The sequence below is a fragment of the Lynx canadensis genome, chromosome A3, assembly GCF_007474595.2.
Source record: "Lynx canadensis isolate LIC74 chromosome A3, mLynCan4.pri.v2, whole genome shotgun sequence".
Lineage (NCBI taxonomy): Eukaryota > Metazoa > Chordata > Mammalia > Carnivora > Felidae > Lynx > Lynx canadensis.
In genome coordinates, this window is record NC_044305.1 from 13,674,032 (window position 1) to 13,693,723 (window position 19,692).

Consider the following 19,692-nt stretch of genomic DNA (forward strand, 5'->3'; position numbering starts at 1 on the left):
CCCATTTCCAAATGAATCCTCCTGGCAGGAAGGTTCTGCCCTCGGGTCCAGTTGAGACACACTGAAAGGGGTGCCCGGGTGGCTCGGCTGCGTCCAACTCTTGCTTTTGGCTTGAGTCACGATCTCATGGTGTGTGGGTCCGAGCCCCGCACCAGGCTCTGTGCTGACAGTGCGGAGCCTGCTTGGGATTCTCTCTCTCTCCCTCGCTCTCTGCCCCTCCCGCACCCGCGTGCTCTCTCTCTCTCAACACAAACTTAAAAAAAAAAAACCCCATATTGACAATAATGAGGTTGCAGACATTGCCAGTGCCTTGTCTTTGAGAAGAAATGGTAACAGCGTAACAATGCCCATCCTCTCCCACGTACCGCACTGGCCTTTGCTTACAATTACCTCTGTTTCGTGTCTTTTTCGTGCCCAAACTGAGAGCCCTCTTGCTGGAATTTGGAAACACTCCTAATCACAGTGCCTATAAAACCTCAGCCATTCTACAATGGTCTAGATTTTCAACTTCATTTTATTTTTTAAAATACTTTATTATTTTTAAATGTTTGTTTTAAGAGAGAGAGACCGGGGGCAGGGATGATCAGAGAGAGAAGCAGAGAGGGAATCCCAAGTCGGCTTCATGCTCAGCACGGACCCCAACGTGGGGCTCAGTCTCACAAAACGTGAGATCATGACCTAAGCCAAAATCAAAAGTTGGCCGTGTAACCAAATGAGCCACCCAGGTGACGCTAAGTTTTCTAATTAAAAATTAATTAATGTTTATTTATTCATTTGAGAGGCAGAGAGAGAAAGAGAGAGAGAGCAAGGGAGGGGCAGAGAGAGAGCGAGAGAATCCTGGGCAGGGGTACAGTGCAGAGCCCAACATGGGTCCCGATCCTGTAAGATCACAATGAACCAAACTCAAGAGTCGGATGACAGGGCACCTGGGTGGCTCAGTCGGTTGAGCGTCCGACTTCGGCTCAGGTCATGATCTCACGGTCTGTGAGTTCGAGCCCCACGTTGGGCTCTGGGCTGATGGCTCAGAGCCTGGAGCTTGCTTCCGATTCTGTGTCTCCCTCTCTCTCTGCCCCTCCCCCGCTCATGCTCTGTCTCTCTCTGTCCCCAAAATAAATAAACGTTAAAAAAAAAAAAAAAGAGTCGGATGCTTAATTGACTGAGCCACCCAGGTGCTCCTCAAATTAATTAATTATTATTACTTTTTCATTTTTTAAGGAAGCTTATTTATCTTTAAGAGAGAGAGTGTGTGCGAGCAGGGTGGGGGCAGAGAGAGAGGGAGAGAAAAATTCCCAAGCAGGCTCCACACTGTCAGCACAGAGCCCAACACAGGGCTCGATCCCCTGAACCGCGAGATCGTGACTTGAGCTGAAATCAAGAGTTGGATGCTTAACTGACTGAGCCACCCAGGCGCCCCACCTCAAATTTATTTTTAATCGAAGTTATAGTATCTTGAAATAGAAATAATGAATTTTTGTCTTGAAGATTTGTTTGTTTTTCAAGAGTGCACACATTGGAGCCCAGCAAACTCAGGTTTGAATCTGGGCTTAACACAGCTGCTGTGAGCATGGGCAAATATCTCACCCTCTCTAAACTTTAGTTTCCTTGTCTGCAAAATGGGGGAAAATTAACACGACTGGCTACACATGGTTGTGCACAAATTCCTGGCACCTTTGCAGGTGACGATTCTTTACAAAAAATTTTTTAAATGTTTATTTTTGAGAGAGAGAGAGACAGACAGACAGAGCATGAGCGGAGGAGGGGCAGAGAGAGAGGGAGACAGAGAATCCGAAGCAGGTTCCAGGCCCTGAGCTGCCAGCACAGAGCCCGATGCGGGGCTCGAACCCATGAACTGTGAGATCATGACCTGAGCTGAAGTCAGATGCTTAACCGACTGAGCCACCCAGGCGCCCCTGTAGGTGATGATTCTGTATGCACATAATGATAATGAAAATTGTTATAATAAAATAATGCTAATCACCATCAGTTACGTAGTACCATTATGTTCTAGGTGCTGTATATACATTAATTCACTTAATTCTCATAGTAATCTTATGAGGTGGCTATTATTACCCCCATGTTGCAGATGATGACAGGCACAGAGAGGTTAAGGAACCTACCTGAGGTCACACAGCTTGTAAGTGCAGAGCTGGGATATGGACCGAGGCCATCTGGCCCCGGAATCTTTGCTCTCAATCATTACGTCCTATTGCCTCTGATAAAGGCCCACTGGACAGGGGGAGTTTGTAGCTCATCCTCTGGGTTTTTGTACCCATCAAAGTCATTTCAAAAAGTCATGAGCCCAGAGGTCCCTGAAGCTGAGGTCCAAACACCCAGTGGGTCCATTCCCAGGTCTGGATCTAGACTTGCTCCTTGGCGACTCCCACCTCTCAGGCCGTCTCTAAGACTTGATGGAGACCTTTCGCTGCTCTGCACGGGGGCACAGGACAGACCGCGGCCAATCCTGTAGGTGCAGTTACAACTGGCATCATCTCAGCCGCCATCGTCGAGCGCTTACCACGTGCCAGGCACCCCGCGCACCAGCACACCCAATCCTCGTAGGGAGGCGGCGCTGGGCACCAGGATAAGGGCCTTACCCACTCCAGCTCTGATCTTACAACGATCCACAAGACGTATTTTACTTCTCATTTTACAGGAATGGACACTGAGGCCTGGAAAGTTGAAGTCACGGTGTCTAAGATCATTCAGGGGTGGCAAAGCGGGGTATAAACCGAAATCTTCAAAGCCTGGGCCTCCACCACTACCTTATTCTGTGGGCGTTTGCTCTGCTTTGAATATCATGGTTCTCTGCCAAGCTCACTTTTCCAATCACCACATGCATTCTGGGGGTGGGTCAAAGAAAGGGACGTCTGTCTCTCTTCCTGCTGGAAGTTCCTGCAGTCACCCAGTCTTTGGACAGGCAGAGACTGGCTTCGGTATAAAGGCCAGGGCCTCGTCGCTGCTGCTGTCACCTGTGGGTGCTGATGTCCCCCAGCGTGGATGAGTGTGGGGGCAGGGGAATGGTCAGGATTCTGCTTTCTTCCTGCCACTGGCAACACATCGAACTAGCCAGGGGGGCAACCTGTGCTCCCCGCCTCCCAGCTGACACCTGGAGGGAGCCTGGCCCCAGGCAGAGAGCTCCGAGGGCTCCCATATTCACTGCAAAATATCTTTTCCCAAAGGAGCTGGGTCCTAATTCAGTTCTGAGTATACTTTCCTTTTGCCTTCTCTTGGTTTCGTTGGGGTTACAGGGAGATAGAAAAAGACACCAAACTACTGCATGTCCCAAAGCTACAAGGTTTAATCTTGGGGTGGATCTTAACCCTAGGCTAATGGGATTTTCCCACCACCCTCTCTAGAGACATACTTGCACACATACACTATGCTGCTGCATGCATTTTCAGGGGTTCACGCACCCTTAACAGATGGGAGTATGACCTGAACAATCACCCTCAAGCTGTAAATTCTGCAAGCCAGATTTTGTCTCTAAGTTGCTGAAGTGACTGGCTGGCACTTCTGACGCACATTTCCATCTATGAAGGTGAAACAAGTTAATAAAAATGGGGTCTGTCTGCAGGAGTGTTAACTTCTGCTGTATTGTATGTTCTCCAAACATGCAAATCCATATCTTGCCTCTTCACCTTTGCACATGCTGTTCCCTGGCCTGGGAATACTCTTCTCCCAAGTGTCTCTCTCCTGTACTTCCTCCCCATCTCCCCCCCCCCCAGCAAATCCTTACTTTTTCTTTAATACCCAGCTAAAGTAGCTCCTCCTCTTTGATGGTTCCCTTGTTCCCCTCATCCCAGCCAGAAGGGTTACTTAATCACTTCCTACTTTGGACTTCTGCTGAGCAACCTTGGGAATGCCCATCAGAGCAGTCCTGGCCCACCTGTTCTATGATGGTGTGTTATGTGTGTGTCCCTTACCAGGAGGTGGACAGGGGCGCCATGCCTGGCTCATGTCTGTGACCAGAGCCCCTAGTCCATAATAGATGGGCAGTAGATGTTAATGGGAGGAATCCAAGGTGGAAGGAAGGAAGAGGGAAGGCTATGTGGATGGACAGAAGACAGGAAGGGAGGAAAGACAGATGGAGGGAAGTTAGGGAATAAACGGAAAGAAGGAAGATGGAAAATACATGGACGGGAAGATGGAAGAATGGATAGTTGGGTGAATGAGTTGGGGGGGGGGTGGACTGATGGATGGAAGGGAGAAGGGCCAGGTGGATGAAAATGATAGGCTGGAAATACAGGTGGATGGACGGAGAGAGGGAGAGATCAGAGGATGGGTAAAGGAACAAAGAATGGAAGGAAGAAAAAAAGAAGGGGGTGGGAGAGAAGTAAAGGAAAGAACAGATGGGCTGGGTTCTGTGGCGGGGGAGGAGAGAGAAAGAGAGAGAAGAGAGAGAATGCAAGCTAAGATCGAAGCAGGGGAGGGAGGAAGCAGGCAAAGAGGGAAGGCCGGAAGAAGTAAGGACAGTACTTTGTCTAGTTCGGGTCTGTCATGTGTTTTTCATACTGGGCCACGTTAACTGGCATCTCCGCCCCGGCAACCTGAGCCTGCACGTCAAACCCAAGAGGGCCGTGCTCCTGAGCTCTCTGCTCAGCTGGGATGGAGGCCGCAGGGCTGGGTCCAGCACCTGCTTTGGCCGTGACTCATGCACCCCTCTAGGAAGTGGCAGCTCGGGAGGCTCCCCACGAAAGGGCTTTCAGGGTGAGCGCAGTTCAGTGCGTCCTGAGGACGGTCGCCACGGCTCTTGAGCCCTAAGCACACGGGCGTCAATCAAGCCCACACCCTGCACGGAGACCCAGCCAACATTTTGGACGGGGGTCCCTTCCCTGGATTTTACCACACCACGAGCAGCTCCTGCTCCAAGGCGAGGTGGCCGCGAGGGAGGCGGGAGGTACTTGTGGGTATGCGCCCAGGCTCCAGCTCTCTCTGTATTGCGCGTACCGTTTCTGAATCATTGTAAAATCCAGAGTTGGGCGAGCTAGCTGTATTCTTCTAGCTCACAGTAGCGTAGATGACTATTTAAATTGCCCTCGCACCATGGCCCCCCCCCCCCAATCCCAGTGGCACACGCAGGGCAGAGGCCCATTTACGGCTCACGTACAGCGTGCTGGGCTCCGTGCGGACGGCTTCCATCTATCTCCCGTCATCATTACAGCCGGGAAGGCAGGGGCTCCCCTTCTACCCATTTAGCAGATGAGGTGACCGAGGCCAAAGGAGAGGGAGAAACCTGCCCAGGGCACACAGCCAGGGACTGGTGGGGCCAGGCTCAAAGGCAGACAGGGCTGATTAGCAGGTGCTCGCCCTAGAGTCGGGACGCGTACCCTGGCTAGCCTGAGCTGCAGCTGAACTTGACACCTACTGTGTGTCTGCCAGTCCCCCTACGCCTCCCATTCTTCCCCTCGAGTGCGTTCACACGGGGGTCTGGGCACCTGACTTGGCCAGATGCAGATCCCTGCTTTCCCCCAGCAGCCAGAGGGAGCCTCTGAACCCCAAGTCGGATGGTGGAGCTCTCCTGCTCGAAACCCTCCAGGGGCTTCCAGTCACCCTGAGAATATCGCCCAATGCCTCAGGATGGCCCGGACCCCCGTGGGATCTGCACCCACCTAGGCCCCCCCCTCCCCCCCCCCAGCCCACCGTATTCTTCCCTGCTGACGCTCCAGCCTCCCCGTTTCAGGAACCTGCCAACTTTGGCCAGGCCTCAAGGCCTCTGCCCTGCTGTTCTCTCTGCCCAGCACACTCCCTGCCGGGACACCCACACGGCTCCCTCACCTCATTCAGGTGTCTGCTCAAGTGGGAGAGAAGCCTGGCCTGCTTGCATCAAGTGAAGTCACAGCCCCGGGACCATCTCCTTTCCTCCCTGACTCTGCTGGTTTCCGGCGGGGGCCCTTCGTCTGACGGTACATAGTTGTTTATATTGCGCGTCCCGCACTGGAAGGTCCGTGCTTCGAGGGCGGGGATCTTGTTGCGTTTGCCGCTGGATCCACGGCACTTAGAGGAGGGCCCGGCAAATGGCAGCTTTCCCTTAAATCGCTGCCGCACGCGAGAGCCAACCCCGATTTACAGACGGCATTGCAAGCTCAGAGTGGAAAGGGGTCTTCTGCACTCTGTCTTCTAAACCCCACCGTCCAGGCGGGCACTGGCACCAAGCACCTCTCCCGAGTCCCATCAGCCTCCTCGGGGAGCCCCGGGAGGCTCCCCCCCCCCCCCCGGATTCTGACACAGGGCTCCCCGCACCAGCAAGCGAACTGTTTGCGCTCGTGTGAGTCTCAACTTCTCCATCGGGTAGCATGGTTGCAATTCTGCCGAGGTGCCCTGGGGGCCTCTGGCACTGGGGACAGGTTTGAAAAAAATTCCGAGAAGAAAACCAAACTGGCTTCCCTAGGAGCTCCAGTTGGCCATGAAATCCGTTCGCCAAGAGGTGTGACTTCCACTCCGGGGCCAAGGAGGAACGGCAGAGGGGGAAGGCTGAAGACATTGCCTCGAAACACACACACGTCAGTCCAGCATAATGCCCGGCTCTGAGCCTCCGGTTCAACCGACGCTGAGAAAGCCCCTACTGTGTGTCTGGTGTTAATTCAAACTCCTGTATCTGCCGGTCGGTCTGGTATCTTCCCTGGGGTGTCACAGACGCCTCAAAGCCCGCGTGCCCACCACACTGTCTGTCCATCTCAGAGAGTGGCACTGTTGCCCTGGTCAGGCCAAGCCCAGGACCCTCACCCCTGACTCCTCTCTCTCCACCCCCCCACATCCAACCCATCAGGAGCTCTCTTGGCTTTACCGCCATCCCGAGGCCCATCTCCTACCGCCTCGGTCCCGCCCATCTTTCTTCTCTTGCTCGGACAACTGCAGTAATCTCTTGGCTGGTCTCCCAGCCTCCACTGTTTCCCTCCTCTTGCCCATTCTCCACGCAGCAGCCAGAGTAGTTCTTTTAAAACATAAGCTAGATCAGGCAGCCTTTCCTGTTTACTGCTCTCGGGCTCCATGGCTGTCCACAGCACCTAGAATAAACTCTGATGTCCAGGACCTGTGTCTGGCCCAGAACTCCACCTCCAGACTCATCCATCCCAGTTGCCCCCACGCTTTCACTTCTATGCTGTGGTCACTGTGGCCTTCATACCACTTCCCACCCCAGGGCCTTTGCATGTGCTGGTCCCACCTCCCTACATCTCCGCCTGGCTGGCTTCTGCCGCCACTCAGGCCTTGGCTCAAGCGTCCTTCCCGAGAAGCCTTCCCTGGCTCCCTCGAGAATGCTGCCCCCCAACCCTACCCGCCTGTTGCCCATCACCCACTATCATATCTCATTCTTTTCTTTACACCCTTTTCATTAAATGAACTTTCTCACGGATGGATTTGTTTGGCTGTTTACTGCTGAAGCTTGGGGACTGAAGGTGATACAGCAGTGGTTCCTGCCCTCATGGAACCAACATTCTAAGGAGGAGATCGTGAGAGACCAAATCTACCCTTGACTTTGTAAGTACAAGAGCCAATAAATTCCTTTTCTCTTTTGCTAAAACCAATCAGGTTTCGCTATTTGCAGGCAGCCCGCTCTTGATTATATTAGGCTCCATAAATCCTTGCTGAATTCAATTACCACGTCTGTTTTGTTGTTTTGCTCATTTATTCTCTCCCTCTCCCCCTCCGTGCTCCCTCTTTTCCCCAAGACACGAGAGGTCATTGTAAAGGGAGCCTGCACATTGCATCTGGCTAAAGGGACAGTCCTGGGTCTGATGGCTCACGGACTCCCCACTGTGCCAGTGTTCTCTTTTGTCATCAATGCGTCGATGAGTTTCTACACAGACCCTCTCTTTAAAATAGATGTTGGACAGAGAACATCAATTCCATTTCACAGATGGGAAGGCTGAGGCCCAAATGGCTTGCCTAGGCTGCACGGAACACAAGATTGTTCATTTCGGCAAGGATTTCCTCCTCTGGGAATCCAGGGCTGCAGACCAGAAAGGAAAACCTGTATCCTTTCCTGATGGTAAATAGGATTCATGCTCTGGGCCCACCAGGACAGTTCTGGAATTCATAGCCTTCATAGGCCTACTTTACAGGCTAGTCCCAGGGCGTTCTGATTCCAGGAAAAAAATAGCCCTGCTAAGATAAATAGGAGTGTTCTTTCACACGCAGTATAATTTTGGGTTCCCTTCCTTTTTCAATCTGTTAAACCAATCATGCAAATACAATTTACCGAGCCAGAAGGTCCCCACATTAATCCTCTTATCAACCCAAAGAACCCTTCTTCACCTTGGTAAAGGCTGCTTGCTTTTTCATCAGAGCTAAGGAATGCATCGCCTTTCCCTCCTTGCTTTGGCTACCAGGAAGCTCAGAGATTAACCTCTGAACTTAATTGCAGGTGGTGGCCTCAGCCAGATATTTTTGCACAAGTGCCTTACCCTTAGCTTTCTATTGCTCTGCCTTTGCTTTAATAGTTCAATTTTAAATATGTTTTTTTATTTGAAGTTCTTCTCAAATCTTTCCGCCACAGGCCGGGTATAAACAAAGGATTCAAACTTATTTCTGACGCTGTCCTCCCCCTTTTCCCTATGTCCTTTGCCACTGGCTTCGGGGCCCAGGAGCTGACACTGAATAAGCACGGTCCCTCTGTCTGCGCTCACTCTCTTTGTACAACACGTTTTCAGGGGGATGTAAATTGCTTTTAAAAGCTTCCATGCCGGCCCGCTGCTCATTATTACTGACCCAGGAGGATCTGTACTAATTTGCCTTAACAGACTTATCAAATAGCAAATTTCGGGAGGAAGAAACTACACAGCCTTTATTAGATCAGCGAAACGGCCGTGGACGTCACCACCAGGGCAGAGAGACGCCCATTAGCCACAGGGGGGAGCTGGGGAGATCAGCTGGTCAAGCGTGTTTTCAATAAATTGGCGCTGGCCGCCGTTTTGTGGCTTCTTGGGGGTTGTCAGCAAAAGCTTCTAGCCTCCAAAGGAAAAAGGAAACACAGAAAAGAGAAGAAGCAGCATCTCTTCCCCTGAAACCAGACACAGGCCACCAACTACGGCGACTACGACAAAAAACGGGCAGTTCCAAACCTCCAGGTCGTTGAAGAACAGGTGGGTATCTGCAAGGTTGAAGATCATTTCTTCCATCATCAGGCCGATGCGCACAGACGTCGTGGTGTCCTGGTAGAAAGAAAGGACAGAGTCACACGCCAGCGGGGCCTCCCCCGTCCCATCCCGCCACTGTCAGGCAGCCCAGGTCGGTTCTGAGGGGCTCACACGCGGCCTAGGCTGTGTCAATGTGTTTTCAAAGGTTCCCTCCCGGCCCTCCTGCTTTCCGGGAGGCCTGGACGACTGCAGGGGAAGCAACATAAACTATGCAAGCCCACTGGGAGAGCTGGCCTGTCGATTCTCTCTTTATGACAATCTCTCTACAGATGCTGTCTTACTCTTCCCGATACATGAAGTCCCTCTGTTATCTAGCAAATGGATTAATTACAAAAATGAGCACACAGGGTGCCCTGGGTATCTCAGTTAAAAGTCTGACTCTTGATTTCTCTCAGGTCATGATCTCAGGGTTTGTGCAATGGAGCCCTGCGTCGGTCTCCGCGAGCCTGCTCGGGATTCTCTCTTGCTCTCTCTCTCTCTATCCCTCCCCTGCTCTCTCTCTCTCTCTCTCTGTCTCAAGAATAAAGAAATAAACTTAAAAAAAAAGAAAGATGAGCACACAAACTAAACCCCATTATGGTCCATCCATACCCTGGAAACCTAGCCCACTTGATTGAAAAAGTGAAGTCATGCTAGAATTACTTGAATCTACCTCCAAGGTATTAAGTAACAAAAGCAGATCGCACCACGTTATGTGTGAAACCCAACTGTGCAATGAAGGGTCCCTTCTTTCTCCCTCCCTCTCTTTTCTATGCACGTGCTATGGTAGACTGCATTACTGATCACCCATATTTGGGGTCCCTTCCTGGGGAGCTTTGCCCTGTAGGAGGGGGATCCTCACTGGGGGTTGGTACCCTACCCCCACGGGCCCAATCTGGCCTGCTGCCTGTTTGTGTATGGCTTATGAGCTAAGATCGACTTTTTACATTAAAAAAATATATATGTTTACTTATTTGAGAGAGAGAGAGAGAGAGCGCATGCGCATGAACGAGTGGGGGAGGGGCAGAGAGTGGGAGACAGAGGGTCCGAATCAGGCTCCGTGCTGACGGTGGTGAGCCTGACGCGGGGCTTGAACTCACAAACTGCGAGATCATGACCTGAGCTGAAGTCGGATGCTCAACCGGCTGAGCCACCCTGGGGCCCTGACTTTTTTTTTTTTTCTTACATTTTTTAAACAGTGTATTGTCTGTGGTTGCTTTTGCGTTTTTTTTAAATTTTTTTTTTTCAACGTTTTTTTTTTTTTATTTATTTTTGGGACAGAGAGAGACAGAGCAAGAACGGGGGAGGGGCAGAGAGAGAGGGAGACACAGAATCGGAAACAGGCTCCAGGCTCTGAGCCATCAGCCCAGAGCCCGACGCGGGGCTCGAACTCCCGGACCGCGAGATCGTCACCTGGCTGAAGTCGGACGCTTAACCGACTGCGCCACCCAGGCGCCCCATGCTTTTGCGTTTTGAAGGCAGAGGTGAGCGGGAGCCACACAGCCCCATTGTCCTGTAGAGACTGAAATATTTACTATCTGACCCTTTGCAGGAAAAGTCTGCCAGTCCCTGATATATACCCTCCCTGTTGAATTTAGATGTGACCGTGTGACTTGTGTTGGCAGAAGTCATGCTTCAGCTGTGGTCAGAAGCTTTCAGAGTGAGTGCATGGTTGGTCAGGCTCTCTCTTCCCAGTTCACAAGACTAAATGTTCCAGAGGCAAGATAATGTGGGTCAGAGCTGCAGCAGATCAGAACGGGCATGAAAGAGAAGTAGACGAGATTCGGGGGATGTTTGTTACTGCAGCATAACCTCACCCATCCCAACTGATGCACATGAAAAATACTCGGCACGATGGTTCTCAGCTCTGGCTGCACGCCGTCATGATTGAGAGCATTCAAAAATCCTGATGCTCAAGGCCCCACCGCAGACCAATCAAATCAGAATTTCTGAGGGTGGGGTCCAGGCATCAGGGATGTTGAAAGCTCCCTACCCGATTTCAACATGCAGCCAAGGTTGAGAAACACTGGTCTGAAAGGATCTACAACACTTAGTGATATTCCTGGTTCGTATCTATTAAGTGCTTTCTCTGTGCCACTTTACAAATGAGTCCATTTAATTCCCACAAAGACTTAGGGGTTGAGCATTATTATCTTCCCATTTTACAGATGAGAAAACGGAGGCCCCAAACGGTTGGGTAACTTGCTCAAGGCCCGGCAGCTGGTGGAGTGCGGGGATTTGAACCCACGTCGTGTGGCCCCAGACCAAAACTGCTTCTGAGGAGGGCTTGGAGGGGCGGGGGTTGAATGAGGCATGCAGGGGACCTTGTGCTGCCTGTCACTCCATACACTTCTTTTCCTGTTTGCATTTTTCCCCGGGCGGCTGTCTGACCTCTATTATAAAAAATAAATAATTAACGACGTAAACCCTTCTTGACCCTTAAAGAAAAAGGGAAAAACATGTCGCTGGTGACGTCAGCTTCACACACACAACTGTGAAGAATCAAGCCCAGGAACGCAGCCATTAGGTGAAACACCTCATTAGGGCCCCCAAAGCCAAAGCTTAGCACTCTGGGTCCTGGCTGGAAGGCGGCGGGGTAGAGCGCTCAGTGAAAAATGAAGGGAAGATAAGGAAAACAAACGTTTCAGGGCCAAGCAGGGAATCGTTCTGTGACCCGGGAAAGGACTTTGGGGGGGCTTCCACGCATGACTCATCCCCGAACCATTTTACCTCTGCACAATTGCACATTCCTTCTTGGCAAGGCTGTGCACCTAACCACGGATGACCAGCCCGCAGCATGCTAGACAAGAAGGGAGAAGCTGCCATCCACACTCAGCTGCTAAAAGGATTTATGTAGAAAAACGTCAACTCCCAGGCCAGCACATAAAACAGGAAAAGTAATTATTGTATGCGGAAGGGTCTGTCTGTGAAAAGTATTTTGTATGGTTAGACGAAGGCAAATACTCAGTATCGATAAAGCTGGAATTGTGTCTTATCGATATTGGCAGGATGTGGAGAGAAAATCTGCATGTGTGTGATGGGGGCTGGGGCGAGAAAAGAGAGCTCAATTCTCATCTTCTAGCTTGGGAGGCCAGGGAGCATGCCTAAAGCAGGAAAAAAAAAATCAAGGAGTGGTACCATAAGCAGGCTACTCAGAAATTTGGAGGTAAATACCAAAAGAATCAGCGAGAGTGGAAAGTTGTGGCCTCTGGGCAGAAAGAAATGGTGTGGTGGGGTCCACTGAGGACTGCTGCTTCTCATGACACTTTTCTTTGTAGAACTATATGAGTTTTAAACTATATGTGTGTATTTCCTGGATTAAAAAAAAAAAAAACTAAATAAAAGGGAACGTGGGGCACCTGGGTGGCTCAGTCGGTTGAGCGTCTGACTCTCGGTCTCAGTTCAGGTCAGGATCTCGGGGTTCGGTTTGTGAGTTGGGGTTCCTCACAGAGCCTGCTTGGGATTCTTTCTCTCTCCTTCTCTCTCTGCCCCTCCCCTGCTCACATGCTCTCTCTCTCTCAAAATAAATAAATAAACTTAAAAAAAAAATAAAAGGGAACATACTTAGTAATTCTACTTCTCATTGTCTACTCTAGAGAAAGGCCATACCTATGAACAAGACAGAGTTTTTTGTAAATAGCAAAAGATTGAACAATTTAGCTGTCCGGCCAAAGGTTACTAGAAATATAAGCTGCAGTATATTCATTTGGTGGAAAACTAAATTCAATGGAAAGAAATGAACCACATCTCTGCATATTAACATGGACACGCCCCCCCATAATACTGAGTGAAAGCAACAGTTTTCTGAAAGTTATATACTGCATTAGTTATTAGCATTTACTAGAAACACATAAAATGCTACTACATATTTTCCATAGGCACTTCTAGATTTATAAATATCTGAAAGGATGTACCAGAATCCTAACAGTTAATTACTTCTGGAAGGCAGAGAGGAGGGGACAGGAATTAAAGGTAAGGATGAAAGTAAATTTTAACATGAGCTACAATATTCTAAAATGTTTTGAAAGAGAAAGGATTCACATACAGTATAATTAAAAATTAAAACAAAATTAAAAAAAAAAAAAAACCTTTTTTAACCTTTATTTGTTTTTGTGAGACAGAGAGAGACATATAGCGCTAGTGGGGGAGGGGCAGAGAGAGAGGGAGACACAGAATCCCGAACAGGCTCCAGGCTCTGAGCTGTCAGCACAGAGCCCGGTGCCAGGCTCGAACCCATGAACCGCGAGATCCTGACTCGAGCCGAAGTGGGACGCTCAACCAACTGAGCCACCCAGGCGCCCCTAAAACACCCAAATGTTTCTGAGAAGAACCTTTAGGATACCAGCTATCCCTTGATAATTCTCCTTGTTTCAGATTTTCCTAAAATCTGCTTGGATGCTGCCTGGAGATTGTTTTGAACTCCGCTGGTGGGACCTCTTTCCCATGAATTTGATAAAAACTAGGGGTTCAGGGGTAGAAAAGTCTGGAATAACCCAAGAGAAGCACAACTGTTAAGTAACACAGAATGTGACCCAGGGCCAGACCACTTTATCCAAGTAGAAAACGTTCTTCCAGGATTGCAAAGACTGAGAAACTAAAAAAAATTGGTGGAGACGCAGCATTAATGAGTGTGAAACACATCTGGAGTGGGGTGGGAGGAAAATGACTGGTTTTATCCTGTGTTATCGGCTGAATACGTCCCTCATACGCTCCACAAACATACCACCCTGGTCTGTTGGCTTCGGTCACTCTGTGCGGCTTGGAGGGGGATCCTCTGATCTAGCACGTCTCCTTGGCAAACAAGGCCTAAAATATGGAAGCCTTCATGGCATGTTCTTCAGCTCCTAACAGGCCACTGACCCATTCAAACCCGCTCTGGTCCCTCTGCCACCCTGGGAAGCAGTGAGGTTTAAATGAGCTAGCACATGGGGACACGCAGCCTCGTATACAGCAGGCACTCCATAAGCGCTCGTCATTGTCAAAATCCCCCAATCGACTTCCTCGAACCCTTAAGCAAAGAACCTGTTTCTGTGAACCCAGCAGAAACACCCTAAATCAGATGACATTTTATGAAAACCACTTAAAAAAATTTTTTTTTTTAAATGCTTATTTATTTTTGAGAGTGAGAGAGACAGAGTGCAAGTGGGAGAGGGGCAGAGAGAAAGACACAGAATCTCAAGCGGGCTCTAGGTTCCAAGCTGTCAGCACAGGGCCTGATGCGGGGCTCGAACCCACGCACCATGAGATCGTGACCTGAGCCGAAGTCGGATACGTAACCTACTGAGCCACCCAGGTGCCCCCAAAACCACTTTTTAAAAAAAGATTTTTTTTAACGTTTATTTATTTTTGAGAGAGGCAGACTACAAGTGAGGGAGGGGCAGAGAGAGAGAGGGAGACACAGAACCACCCAAAACCACTTTTTAAAAAAAGATTTTTTTTAACGTTTATTTATTTTTGAGAGAGGCAGACTACAAGTGAGGGAGGGGCAGAGAGAGAGAGGGAGACACAGAACCAGAAGCAGGCTCCAGGCTCCGAGCTGTCAGCACAGAGCACGACGCGGGGCTTGAACTCACGGACCATGAGATCATGACCTGAGCCGAAGTCGGATGCTTAACCGACTGAGCCACCCAGGGGCCCCTGAAAACCATTCTTAATCACTACACACTCTTTGGATTAAAAAAAGTCGGCTTGCTTAGGTTAATGTCTTAAATAAGCAACAGCAGAAACAGATTGTTTTTTAAAAATGATCCATTTAAACCAGAAGGGAGAACCGAGAAAAGGGATTTTTTTTTTTTTCTCCAAAACAGGCTTCAGTTCATACCTTGTCCACCAAAGGACCGTGGTGGGGGCTGATGGGGCTGGGTGGATGGGACGTCATCTTTGTTAGACTTCAGAGTTTGGGGCTGCTTCTCTCCCAGGGAAGGCACAAATCAAAGGCCCTGCGGATTTTCTCAATGTGTTCTAATGACCTAGCAGATTTCCCAGGGTTCACATTAGACATGGAGGGCTGGGCTATGCGTGTGTTCATTCAGGGGGCTGACGCGGGGGCTCCACGCCTTGGCATCCGGCTTCCAGGCAGATGTTGTGGGCCTGGACGCAGCTTGGAAACCTAATTATTACGCATTCTTGGGGAAGGTCTCTAATGAGAGGCGGATGGTGGGGACTTTCTCCACGAGGGCTGGGCTAAGACCTGCCTCGTGGGGGTGCCTGGGTGGCTCAGTCCGTTAAACGTCTGACTCTTGATTTCGGCTCAGGTCATGATCTCACAGTTTGTGAGTTTGAGCCCCGCGCTGGGCGCTCTCCTGTCAGCACAGAGCCTGCTTCGGATCCTCTGCGCCAACCCCCCCACCTCTATCTGCCCCTCCCCACCCCATGCTTTCTCTCTAAAATAAATAAACATAAAAAAAAAAAACCAACAGTAGTTGTTTTCTACCAAGTGTCTCCATCGTGCCCACATTTACAAGCTTCTCATTTTAAGCCACATTCTTGGAGGTCTAATTCTCAATCCCTATAGATTAGGAAGCAGCATTTTCATTTCAAAAGCAGCCCAAGTTTTTTTTTTTTTTTTTTTACCAAAAAGTTAAGTGAATCACAACTCCGCTATAGAATTCCCTTCCCTGAGTTTCCACGTTTTCTGCTTTAAGAGTGTAGCATTTTTAGGGCGCCTGGGTGGCTCAGTTGGTTAAGCGTCTGATCTGAGTTCAGGTCATGATCTCACGGTTCGTGAGTTTGAGCCCCACGTCGGGTTCTGTGCTGCCAGCTCGGAGCCTGGAGCCTGCTTCGGATTCTGTGTCTCCCTCTCTCTCTGCCCCTCCCCAACTCACGCTCTGTCTCTGCCTCTCAAAAATAAATAAAAACATTACAAAAAAAAAAGTGTAGCACTTTTGTCATAGATGGTTCCAATGGGTGCTTATTTATTTATTAAATGTTTTTATTTATTTTTGGGAGAGAGAGACAGAATCCGAAGCAGGCTCCAGGCCCTGAGCTGTCAGCACAGAGCCTGACACGGGGCTCAGACTCACAAACCATGAGATCATGACCTGAGCCAAAGTTGGACACTTAACTGACTGAGCCACCCAGGTGCCCTGGTTCCAATAGGTGTTTAATTCAAAGAAGTGAGATCCATACTTTTTTTTTTTTTTTTAAGAGAGAGAGAGTGCATGAGGTGGGGAGAGGGGCCAAAGGAGAGAGAGAGAGAATCCCGAGCAGGCAGAGCCTGATGTGGGGCTTGATTCCATGACCCTGGGATCATGACCTGAACTGAAATCAAAAATTGGACGCTAAACCCACTGAGCCACCCAGGTGTCCCGACCCACACACTATTTATCTGGAATCACAACAACCCTTTGAACAAAAGGAAGGCACAGCCTCATCTTGGTTCTTTCACAGCTCACTCGGTAATAATAGTAATAACTGACCTTTGAGTGCTTTGGGGTAGAGGCAAAGAGAGCGGGCTCTCAGCCAAACTGCTTATGACCAAGGCCAGTTCTACCGCTCACCAGCTAAATGACCTTGTCCAAGTCATTTCACTTCTTGTGTGCCTCTGTTTGTTATCTGCAAGATGGGTCGTTAGAGAGATCAAATGGGGTTTTCAAAGTGCAGGTTATAATCCCTTTAGTGAAAGCTGACTTTAAAGGCCAGCATTAAAAAAGAAAAAAAAAAAAAAAGAATGGAAGAAATACAAGAGAATCTGTGGCCCCCTGTCTGTTTTTGTAAATAAAGTTTTATTGGAACACAGCAGTGCCCATTTGTTCACTTAGTGTTTATGGCTGCTTCCGTGCTACAGTGGCAGAGTTGGTAGTCACCACGGGGCCTAGCCTAAAGCCTAAAATATTTATTATATCTTTATAGAAAAAGTTTGCCAATCCCTAGAATAGACAACAAAAAATCAGAGCATGTCATATACAGTAATGGTGAGCTTCTATTTCGGGTGGAGTGTTTGTGTGTGTGCGTGTTTGAGACAGAAGGGGCAAGAAAGAGAGAGGAGAGAGAGAGAGAGAGACGGAGGTGGGTCACGGTATAAAGCGCATTTCTTCCTGAGGCAGCTTTGTGACTAGAACTCGGGTCCGATCTGACACCAGATTCCACAATCCTCCGGTTATGCCATGATGCCCGTTACGGCTTCCGTGCTCTGAGGACGTGTCTGCCTTCCGTGGTTCAGCTGCGTGACTGGGACGAAGTGTGATGTCGCTCTCGGTTTGAGCTGAGCCGTTTCGTGGGTTTCCCTTGGGGTCCCTGCTGTGAAGATTTGGAGGCTGTGTGCGCAGGAAAGGGTTAACTTCGGCGAGTGTTGCCGCAACCCTGCGCGGTTCCTCGGGTCTGTCTTCCAGACTGGTCCTTGCTGGGCTGGCTCCCCACAGAGGAGCTCTGAGTCCTTGGGCCAGGCAGTCCTGGCTGATCAGACGGTTTATGCTAACAATGGGATCACGGTGAACGCCTGCTTTTGTTCTGCGGGGCTGGAGTCTTGAGTGGCTGTGGTGCCGTGAGCCTACAGCAGGGGCCCCAGGAAGCCCCTGGACACCAGGGCTCGGGGGAGCTTCACTGCTTGGCGACTCTTGGCACATCAGTGCTGGCAGAGTCGCCTGAGCTCCACTGCGAGAGGACGTCTGGAAGGCGGTGCCTACGTTCTCCCGGATTTTATCCCACGTGCCTTTTCCCTTTGCTGATTTTAATCTGTATTCTTTCACTGCAATAAACTGTAACTGTGAATATAACAGCTTTTCTGAGTCCTGTGGGTCCTTCTAGCAGCTCATCGAGCCCGAGGGTGGTCCTGGGGGCCCCCAACACAGGGCCTTTATTAGACACTTTGAAAAAACACCAACCGGTTAAGAAAAGGGGCAGCACGATATTGTGGAGATACCTGATCTCTCTGGGAATGAACTTTCGTGTCTGTAAATAAGCAGTTATTAATTTTGAGTAAAAATAATACCCATATTGGCCTCCTAGAATGATTTCGTAACCCAGGCCTGGCCAGAACCAGAGAGACTCGTTCAGGGATGGTTACGTGGCCAGTGGGAGCCACTGAGATCTGGCCCCGGGACTTTAGCTGTAACCACGGGGAAAAAGGTACTTCTTACCCCCGGTGAGCTGGTGGAACCTGAGCTGGGGGATGCCGGCAGGGCCTCCGTGACGACGCACACAGATTCAGACAAAATTGTTTGGTGACTGGATCCCACTGTTCCTGAAGTCTACTTCTGGGCATTTTGGTTACAGGAGCAGATCAATTTCCCTTTTTGGCCTAAACTGACGTGTGTTGAGTGTTCGTCACTTAGAATCCAAAATTCTTGGCCCCTCTTGCCACCTCCCCACGACTGTGGGGAAATTGGGTGTTTCCAACACGGCCAGGGTCCGGTGGGCAAGTTCAAGTGATTCTGCGCGTCTTTTTTCAGATTTTTAAAATGTTTATTTATTTTGAGAGAGAGAGAGAGAGCACGCATGCACATGCACGAGTGGGGGAGAGGCAGGGAGAGAGAGAGGGAGAGAGAGAATCCCAAGCAGGCTCTGCACGGGGGGCTCCGTCCCACGACCTGTGAGATCATGACCTGAGCCGAAATCAAGAGCCAGACGCTTAAACGGCTGAGCCACTCAGGTGCCCCTAATTCTACACATTTCACAACAACCCAGTTTTGCACCTCTGACAGCCCCTCCCCAAGGGGATATAAATCAAGGTCCGGGTTATTATCTGGTCTTAGAGCATCAATTTCTCCTTCACACAAGCACTGCCTAATGAGGCAAATGGCCACCACACGTTGCCTCCACCCGCACAAGGCGTCCATGCCAGCGGCCACAGGCAAGGCGCTCCAGGAAGCGAAACCACTGAGAGCATCCATCATGGAGTCAGTGGGACCCGAGTTCAAATCCTGGGGGCTGCCATTCCTTAGGGATGTGACCTTGGATGACATGTTCACCCTCCCTGGGCCTCAGTTTCCTTATCCAAATACAAACAGTGAGCTCCTCCCAGGGCTCCTACAGGATCACGCATGTGCTATGACCTGCTCCTGGTGCTTGGGTATTATTAGCAAAAAGCAGCAGGGGCCAGAATCTTCCATCAGAAACCGTTCCCTGCTTGGAAATTCCTGTGCAATAGTTTAACCTGGTATTTCCCAAACCATGGCCGTTCTCGTAACACCTTTGCAGGTTGTGTCGCACCGCAGAGGAACGGGGTTCATGTTTTCCTTTAATTCAGTTACCCGTCCCCGCTTTTTTTTTTTTTAAACTTAAATGCATTTAATTTGGAAGCAAGCTTGTTATCATGATGTAAACGGCAAATCCGTTTTCCACTCACTGTAACCGGAAGGTAAGCAGAAATATCAGGTCCCTGGGGCTGCCTTTTTCAGCCTGCACTCCCTGGTCCCCCACCCTCCCACCCCAACTTCTTCCTTCTGTCCTCATATCTCCTACTACACGCTCCTATCTCCGGCCTCCCTCTTGGAACGGCCCTTGTGATCACACCTGCCACAGAAGGTAACAGTCCCAGGTCCTGGGGACGGGGGCGCACACATCTTTCAGGGGCCACTGGTCTGCCTTCCACATCAAGCGATGACAAAATTAAGTTGTGATTCTCAAGAGAGAGCGGCCC

General features: G+C 49.9%; 1 protein-coding gene across 1 annotated transcript in view; it reads right to left on the reverse strand.

Annotated features, from left to right (window-relative positions):
• The window catches only part of EYA2 (EYA transcriptional coactivator and phosphatase 2), an 89,507-nt gene that overhangs the window by 37,292 nt on the left and 32,523 nt on the right, over positions 1–19,692 (reverse strand). Inside the window, exon 4 of the mRNA XM_032592732.1 lies at positions 9,060–9,149. Within this exon, the coding sequence (XP_032448623.1) occupies positions 9,060–9,149 (90 nt within the window). The remainder of the gene's footprint in view (positions 1–9,059; positions 9,150–19,692) is intronic.